At 43.9% G+C, this 9,568-nt stretch overlaps 1 protein-coding gene across 1 annotated transcript; it reads right to left on the minus strand.

Moving 5' to 3' along the window:
- Window positions 1-251: 251 nt before the first annotated feature.
- On the minus strand, window positions 252-6,568 carry LOC123102270 (methylcrotonoyl-CoA carboxylase subunit alpha, mitochondrial). Its single transcript, XM_044523568.1, has 16 exons — window positions 6,119-6,568; window positions 5,579-5,700; window positions 5,248-5,395; window positions 4,904-5,041; window positions 4,401-4,496; window positions 4,257-4,316; window positions 3,931-4,023; window positions 3,570-3,681; window positions 2,773-2,877; window positions 2,557-2,693; window positions 2,096-2,321; window positions 1,850-2,013; window positions 1,582-1,698; window positions 1,240-1,482; window positions 1,057-1,152; window positions 252-520 (listed from the first exon to the last, which is right to left on the minus strand). The coding sequence occupies exons 1-16, from the start codon at window positions 6,458-6,460 to the stop codon at window positions 503-505; spliced, it is 2,217 nt and encodes a 738-aa protein (XP_044379503.1). The 5' UTR covers window positions 6,461-6,568; the 3' UTR covers window positions 252-502.
- Window positions 6,569-9,568: the final 3,000 nt, after the last annotated feature.

Below are 9,568 nucleotides of genomic sequence, written 5' to 3' on the forward strand. Positions count from 1 at the left end.
TTCACAAATCCATTGTTGTCCAGCCCGGTTAGGATACCTGGCTTTCACTCAGGCGACCCGTGTTCAAATCCCGGCAATGGAGCCTTTTTTCTATTCTTTCAACTATACCTAAATTTCCTTTTTTTTTCTATTCTTTCAACTATACCTAAATTTCCATTTTTTCTGTTCTTTCAACTTATACCTAAATTTAAATTGCAGCTCCTGCTACCGAAATTTAAACTTTTGAAAACTAGCTATCAAGAAGGTTCACGTTGGACAAAGCAAGGCAGACAAATTGCGTTACATACTCACATGATTTGTTACATTGCACAATGCCACTGACACTAATGTACACGCTATACAGGAAATGGGTACCGGAAGATATGATCTCCAGCTAACTAGGGAGATCACCTAGTATTATTTAGTCACAGAATGATCTCCAGCTGCTTTTTTGCTTATTCTTCTTTCTGAAAGGCGGAGTCGCCACTTGAATTCTGATGCGTGGCTCCAATTTCTTGGTTCATCAGTTTGTGCTCTTATCCTGGAGAAAGGAAAAAAATACAAGTTGATGGGGAATCACCAGAAAAGCTAAGGACAAAATACAAGTTGATGGGGAATCACCAGAAAAGCTAAGTGATTATATTTGTATACTGAATGACGGCACATTTTCCAGTGTTGCAAAATGGGAACATTATTTACTCCTGAGACGTTTGGTTTTATTTAGTTCGACACGGGATCCTGGTTTACCAGAAAACCATTATAGGGCTCTCTAGGTGGGGTTGAAACTCGCAGCCTCCAGGAGAAAATGAGGTGCACCGCTACCACCACTGTTTCTGTTAACTCAAATATTCACATTGTCGAACATTACTGTTTAGTTCAGCTCGTTAGAGACAGAGAAATTTTACATAAATGGTAACAAATGGATCCAATCTTCTAGGTTTGAATACTTCTCAAGACTTTCATCGGTATGGGTCAAAGTATAATGATGGCCAAACGTAGACTTGGGATACACTTTGTTGTGACAAAATGGAAAACAAAGTGTAAAATTCAAAGATATGGTCAATTGTTAATGCATACCTTGACAGTGAAAAGGACACTGGAGTCAAAAACTTGTTGTCCAGCGGTAGCCTTCAGCCCTTCTATATAACCTGCCCGAGGCGCCTTCACAACGTGCTGATAGAAGGAATACAAGAGAGTTATGTCAGCATTGACTAATTTGATCAACAATTTACAAAACATCGTCAGCAAGTTCATTCGGACCTCCATCTTCATTGCTTCTATAACCATGACAGGCTGACCATCTTCCACGTGTACCCCATCCTTAAGCAGAACCTTAACGACCAAACCAGCCATTGGTGCCAAAACACTCCCTTTTGGATGTGACCTTCCCTCGGAAGCCTGGCTAGGTTGAGAACTATCATCGAGTAAATGCTCAGCCCTCATGGTTTGCCTGTAATGATGGTGATGCTTCCCATGCCAGATGTGTATATGTTTGCTATTATCCTGAAAACAGCAGCGGAAGAAAAATTCAGTGATGAAATAACAGTCAGAAGAAATTAATGAATAAGCTCACAACCTCCATAGAAGGTATCAGGGCGTAACCTTCGAATAAAATGCTAATGTCACGTCTGTTTGCACACCACCAACTTCAACCCGGAAATCATGTTCGCTCCTACCATCTACTTTGACATCAAAACCAGGAGAAGAGCCATCTTCAGTCTGATCACAAGTCACAAGGGGAACAATGAGTGAAGGTATTGGTCAAGTGTTACAAACTTGTATTAGTATTCACACCTCAGCAAAGAAGCTTCCAAGGTTTTACAATTAAACAAACCAAAAGCATAAGAGGTTCTGTGTGTTAATTAATCACCTCAATGAAGTAGCCTCCATCAGATCTATATGTAACCAATAATTTAAGGAGCTCATCACTCAACCCCTCAAGTTCTTCATCTAACTCAAATTCCATCAAACGCTTCGCAGAGTGATGCATCCTGAAAGGTGGACGGGTATACCATACCGAAAGCGTCTTGTCACCTACCGACAAACATATGTCAATATCAGGTCATGTTGCCAATGTTGTTGAGTGACAAAACAAAAGGGCAGGCACATGACATACGAAGAGATTCTTCGGAGCTAATGTGATCCTTTTTACAAATGCAGGCAGCAGCCAAAATTGCACCAAGCTTAGCTGCATCATGTGCTTCACCCGAGGCCTTAGCAGAAGTACTTTGAAAATCATCTTTGTACCGCTCAATGAAATGTGTATCAACGAGGCCTCTTTCGAAGGCATTATGGCCTGCGAGTTCTTGAAGGAAAGCAACATTTGTAGGCAAACCTGCAATCTGTCTATTCATTAACTACAGCATGATAGGGACGGAATGATCAGAAGTACCACATCAGAATCCTTAAGTTGGCAGTTTTTTCGCAAACGATAATTAGTAGTAAATTTCCAAGTAACTAGGGCTCGTGGAAAAATTAATAATTGATCAGCAGAAAGAGGACACTAAAATATATTAAAAAATCAAAGAGAGAAGACTTCTATATAGAAGTGTAAATTAAGGTGATGGGCATATATACCTGAAAGTCCGACAAACAGTTCTTTAGCTTGACTAGTGCAGCATTGCGACTTTCACCCCAAACGACAAGTTTGGCTATCATGGGATCATAATGCATGCTGACAGCATCTCCTTCTTCGACTCCAGTTTCAACTCTTACTGATCAAGAATATGTTACCAACACCACACCGAAAAATAACTAGTAAAAATTCTGTCGCTGGATATCTCCAAAACTTACCTGTTGGGGAGGACAGGACTGGTCGATAGTGATGTAAGGTCCCTGTTGCAGGAAGAAACCCTCTTGGAACATTTTCGGCGTATATTCGGGCCTCAAATGCATGTCCTGGATCAAGGTACACTGATGGTTAACAAATAGTTCTTACTTTAACTGGCATTATGATTTTTAATTGTTAATGATACCAACATAAATATAGAACCTAAGATCACCCATATAATTTGAGTAAGTAACTTAGAATAACTAATATTATTCATTTTACATAAATTAAGGTTAATGAATATTAGCTCAAGTATCAAGAGAAGACATTCAGATTATGTGCACCCTGCGCCCAGGGTTCGACTCCAGTCGGGAGCGGATTTCTGGCGCCTCACCCGGGTGGCTCCTTCTACAAAAATATGTCCTGGGTGCTAGTGCCCACGGATCTCTTTTTTTTTCAGATTCTGTGCGTATTTGTTAGATGCATAAAAGGTTCCGACCCGCTTCTAGAGAATGGTTGGATTCCTTTTCTCTTCTGGATGATAAATAGATCCAACAAGGCAATAAGCTAGAGAAGTGAACAGCAATAAGCAAGTCAATTTTGCTTACTCACTAAGAGACCTGCTTAATGAGTTTAAGCACAAATAAAGCATAAAACAATGCTTGCATCAACAGCATGATGTACAGTACTATCAGGCTAACTGATAGAGGTTGGATCTTCGAAGCATAACACAAATACGGCTAGAAGAGATGGTTATGTGATGAAGCTTAAACATATATTAGTGTTGAGGATGAGAACATGAATGCTCTGCAGGGCTTACCGTTTAATGGAACCTGCTCCTGAGATAATGGCAGGCGCTCTCCATTTGCAACACGTATTTGCCACTCCACAAGATCTTGACCGACGATCATCTCTGTTACTGGGTGTTCAACCTTCAAAGATCAAGGTGAATTTGAGAGAGAGCGAGAGTATGGAAGCTAGCACATACTTTTTTGTATTTAAGCTAAACGTGGTTACAAGGCTATCCATAATTCCATATACAGATGGAATAACATATGTGATCACTCAGGCTCGTCTGCTAGATTTGAACATATTATTCCACCTTTATGGTTCTTGCACTTTTGGGTTTTACAAGGTACTAAAGCATCTATATGATCAACTGATACTCATAAACATAGTACCTGGAGTCGAGTATTCATCTCCATGAAATAGAATTCTCCTGAAAGAGTATCCACAATAAACTCCACTGTTCCAGCACTGTAGTAACCAACTGCCTTCAACACAAAGAATCCAATAAGTGACCCTGTGTATAAAATATAAAGATTAAACAGAATAACTATTGCAGAACATAGGGTGGGGGGTTTTGTAGCTTGAAAGTGTTAAATTGGGTACTGTTTCATAAATAGTGAATGAACTAAACAGTGTAATGAACTGAAAACATAAGAGCATCAGATCAACATCTTCAATCACAGCATGCAATATTGTGTAGAAACATCAAGTATGTCACCTTCGCAGCCGACACAGCAGCTTCACCAATATGAGTCCGAAACTCAGTTGTCACATTTGGCTGCAGTCAGTACATAAACGGTTAACATTAAATGTTACTTTCTTCAAAGGGAAACCGTGGCATTGACAGGTAATAAAGCCTTACAGCTGGTGCTTCCTCGATGATCTTCTGATGCCTTCTTTGTAGACTGCAGTCCCTCTCGTAAAGGTGAATAGCATTTCCATGTTTGTCACCAAATACCTACATATTGAAATAGTGCCACATTAACCATCATGTTTCTTTTGATCGTCTGAGTAGATCAATTTAGGCAAGCTGTTGCAATAAGTTTGTACAATCATAAGAAAAAGTAATCAAAAGAAGTGGTACCCATTAATAACACAGGGCATAAATTAAAACGAAATGGCAAGTATAAGTTCGTTATAATTCATTATTCATAATAGTGAATGCAAATATCATTCGAGTCTTATGGAGTAACGACTAACAAGAAGGAGCAAACAAACAAATCAGTAGATATCAGACTGAAACTGCATCTATAAATACTTGTTTGACTGTTCAGAGAGTACACAAATGGTAGTTTATATCACATCAACCGAGGACCTGCGCGCATTGAGAGAAGGATTGTGGAAGGAATGAAATCAGAATGTTACCTGGACTTCTATATGTCTGGGTTGAGTAATATACTTCTCAATCAACAGTGTGTCTATACCAAATGATGCTGCAGCTTCACGTTGAGCACTCCGTACAGAATCCACAAAGTCATCAGGCCCTTGAACTATTCTCATCCCCTTGAATGCAAAGATCAAAGATCAAAAGAAGAACATAGAGAACAGAAGACTTAATTGAGATGAGCGATGTTATGAATAAGCACGCTCTTAAATTTGATCATGTGACTCACACACAAGAGAACCTACGACTGCATACACAAATGCATTCCACTCTGCATAAAATTGGAAACTTTAAATAACATTGTAACAAAGCCTTCCCAGCGTACCTTGCCCCCTCCACCGTGTGTGGGTTTAATCAAAACTGGATATCCAATCTTATCAGCTTCAAGTTTTAACAACTCAATGTCTTGGTCAGCCCCATGGTAGCCTGGAACAAGCGGTACACCAGCAGCACCCATGATCCTCTTTGACGCGCTATTTTTTACAGAATGTCCTTAGAACGTATTGCCCGATGTATACCAAAAAAAGGGGTACTGCCACTGTTTCTAAATGTAAGACGTTTTGGCAGTTTAAATTGAACTGCCAAAACGTTTTATATTTAGCAAGTAGCAACAGAGGGTGTAACATTTATGCAAACTACATGGCAAGAATATTTACCTCTTATCACCCATATCTCGGATTGCAGATGGCGGTGGCCCAATAAACATTAGCCCCTCAGCTTCGCAGAGCTGTGCGAAATCTGCGCTCTCTGAAAGAAACCCATATCCAGGGTGGATTGCCTACAAGAACATATATCTGTCAGGCTTCAGAAAAATAGTATCCCATCATGACACACCACGACGTAGCACATAAATTGGCAAATGCACACCAAAACCAAAAATGCAGTAGTCCAGAAGTAATAATCAGTAATGTCTTTTAGGGGGTTTCAGTTATGTTGTTAATCCTAACGAATGACGAACATTGGACAGTTAGGATGGGACTGTTATAGGACCGCATCGCAAAGCAAAAAAACGTGACCGCAGCAGCAGCCACTCGTTTGGCAATCAGCAGTTCAGCACACAACTCAGCGAGCGCATCATGTGGCAGAATTCCAAGCAAGGGACGAGGCTAAGCGTACAGAGCAGCAAGCGGTGCTAGCTGATCCGAGTGCCACATTCGCCAAAGCGTAACGAGCTGCGGCTGGAGGGGCAGTAGTACCTTGGCGCCGGTGCGGAGGGCGGCGTCGACGATGGCGTCGGCGTTGAGGTAGCTCTCCCGCGCGGGGGGCGGGCCGAGCCTGACGGCCTCGTCGGCGGCGCGCACGTGCAGCGCGGCGCGGTCGGCGTCGCTGTACACGGCCACGGTGGCGATCCCGAGCCGCCGCGCCGTCCGCATCACCCGGCACGCGATCTCCCCCCGGTTGGCCACCAGCACCTTCTCCACCGTCTGGGACCGCGGTGGTTCGTCGGAGGAGGAGAGGAGCCTGCAGGGGACGGGGCTCGTGCAGTGGTGGCGCCGGCGCCGGAGGTGGTGGTGCAGGCGGAGGAGGCGGGAGGCCATCGCCGGTGGCGTGCGAGCCGAGCGCGGCGGAGTGGTGGGGTGGGGTGGGGACTGGGGACTGGGCGAGGCGGAGTGGCGGGGCGATGGGCCTGGTCGGGGATATGTTTGTTTGGTTTGGTGCGGCTGCTGGGCTGGATAAGCGTGGTGACTGGGGACGGACGAGACGACGAGTCCCCGACGTTTCTTCCTCCTCCAGCGATGTCGGAGGCGGGTGAGGGATGGGCTGACGGCTGACGCGGACTGGCCACACTGCTCAGTGAACACACGTGTTGCATGCGCGTGCTTGAATTTGGGATCAAACTGCACAAAATCTCCCGTGAAATTTTGAATACCTGGCAAACATTCCCTGGAGAGCATTTTCCCGACGAACGCTCAAATTGCCATGCGATTTCGATTAAATTTGCCATGACAATTTTACTCGATTTGCCATTATCAGAAGAAAAGGTTGCCATGTGCCGCAAAAGAATATGCGAACGATTTCTAATAAGATTGCCATCCACGTGATCCGGGTCCAATGGTTGTGGGGGCGTTTGCTAGGAGTTCCCCAATTAACATTTTCTCAATTTTTTTGTTACACTGTTTCCGGAACACGCAAGAGCTTTTGCATGTCATTGCATTAAGAATGAGAGAGGCTTTGCAAGTTCAGTATTACAAGGACCAAAGCTTAGCCTACCACCTAAAAGCACATAAAACAATATACGTCTCACTCTGACCAACCTCCCGCCCAAGGGCGCGATTCCTTTGCTTCCATGCAAGCTGCCAGATGCGCCATTCTGCAAGGATCTTAGATGCCGCTACAGCCTCCACCGATAACTCGTTGTCAAAGGTTCTGACGTTCCTTTCCTTCCATATTGAGAACATCACCAGGTTGATCAGGGCATTTAGCTCTGCCCGACGCTTGCAAGGGGTATTGTTATGCGCTTCTTCTCACCATTCGACCACGCTAGAGTCAAGCTGGGGGGTGGATGGCGAGACCAACTACTGGGCCACTAACTGCCAAATCGTCCTTGAGAAGGAGCATTGCATAAAAAGGTGGTTGATGTCCTCGCCCTGCTGATCGCAAAGGATGCACTCCGGCTGATGTTGTACCCCCCCCCCCCCAGCTTGCAAATCGATCTGTCGTCCAACGCCTATTATGTAGCACTAGCCACCCGAAGAATTTCATCCTCAGCGGAGCCAGAGAAGACTATAACTGAGATGCTCCTGGCAGCCTTGTTTTGCCCTCGAAGAATGCTCGATACGCCGTTTGAGCAGAGTACACACCCGAGGTCGTCTATATCCACCTGAAGGAATATGGAGTTGTTGATAATTGTCATCACAAATAGTCTTTACTGTTATTTTTTGCTCCCTTTGCCTAGAAAAAAAAACAAGTCATTTATGTTGTAGTCGTTGTGTGGGCGGAGTTGTAAGTCGAAAGGTTGTATTATGTCTTTCTTTAGTCGCTTATTCTTTAATTTCACCTGAGAACGGAATTTAGGTCGGTCGACTTTTGGTGGGAAGGAAACAGAGGGTGCTTGGAGCATCGAGGTTATTAGTTCACCAAAGAAGCTAAGCACCGTGTCTATCTTAGGGGTGCGGGGGTGCAGGTTCGCCGGGGAATATAGGCCTCTGCATCTATCTTGTGGTGTAGGGGCTACCGGCATCGGAGTTGGAGATCGGTGAGGCTTAGAGGGATGGTCGGGGAGGTGGGGGTTGAGGGGAGGGCAAGGCTGGCGCGGGAGCGCCGCTGGTTGTGGGTGGTGGCAGCAGGCGGCCCGGCCACGGCGAAGGAAGAAGAACACGATCGATTTTTCAAGAAGAAAATGTAACCTGGTCGTTTGTTTTTTGTCTAACGCTTCAGATTGGTCCTGGCAAAATTGACTTACCCAATATATGTTTTTCAGTCGACTTGTATCTAGTCAATCCATTAATGATATGCACATTTATGCATATTCTCGGTAAAAACATATTTTTGATATTTAAAAGATTGTTAGTTTGATAACCGTGTGAAGGATGCAACCCTTTCAATAATGTTTTGTTTATGATGCACGAAGTCATCGTATGACGAAAAAGGGTTTCCCCCGCTTTATATTATAAAGCCACAACACCCACAACAAACATCATCGAAAGTTCAAGATCCCAAGCTCAAGAGCCAAGTGTGACAAGGAAAATAAAGAAGTCTTGCTGGGGGTACAAGACAACAAACCCCTACATTGAAACTTCTACTAGCTCCATTGTATTATTGGCTCCAATCCTTTTTCTCACTATTATTATCCTTCAATTGAAACTTCTACTTCTTTTAGGCGATGTGAGCAGTGATACGTCCATTTTGTATCATGCTTTTATATCGATATTTATTGCGTTATGGGCTGTTATTACACATTATGTCACAATACTTATAACTATTCTCTTTTATTTTATAAGGTTTACATGAAGGGGGGAATGCCGGCAACTGGAATTTTGGGCTGGAAAATGAGCAAATATTATAGACCTATTCTGCACATATCCAAAAGTCTTGAAACTTCACGGGAGCATGTTTCAGAATATATAAAAAATATTGGGCAAAAGAAGTACCAGAGGGGGGCTACCCACCGTCCACGAGGGTGGGGGCGCGCCCCCTGCCTCGTGGGCCCCCTGGCAGCCCTATGATGCCCATCTTCTGCTATATGAGGTCTTTCGTGGAGGAAAAAATCATAAGCAAGCTCACGGGACGAAACTCCGCCGCCACGAGGCGGAACCTTGGCAGAACCAATCTAGGGCTCCGGCGGAGCTGTTCTGCCAGGGAAACTTCCCTCCGGGAGGGGGAAATCATCACATTGTCATCACCGACGATCCTCTTATCGGGAAGGGGTCAATCTTCATCAACATCTTCACCAGCACCATCTCATCTCAAACCCTAGTTCATCTCTTGTATCCAATCTTTGTCCCAAAGCCTCAGATTGGTACATGTGGGTTGCTAGTAGTGTTGATTACTCTTTATAGTTGATGCTAGTTGGTTTATTCGGTGGAAGATCATATGTTCAGATCCTTTATGCATATTAATACCCCTCTGATTATGAACATGAATATGATTTGTGAGTAGTTACGTTTGCTCCTGAGGACATGGGAGAAGTCTTGCTATAAGTAGTC

Source organism: Triticum aestivum, chromosome 5A, assembly GCF_018294505.1.
Source record: "Triticum aestivum cultivar Chinese Spring chromosome 5A, IWGSC CS RefSeq v2.1, whole genome shotgun sequence".
In the NCBI taxonomy this organism is placed as follows: Eukaryota; Viridiplantae; Streptophyta; class Magnoliopsida; order Poales; family Poaceae; genus Triticum; species Triticum aestivum.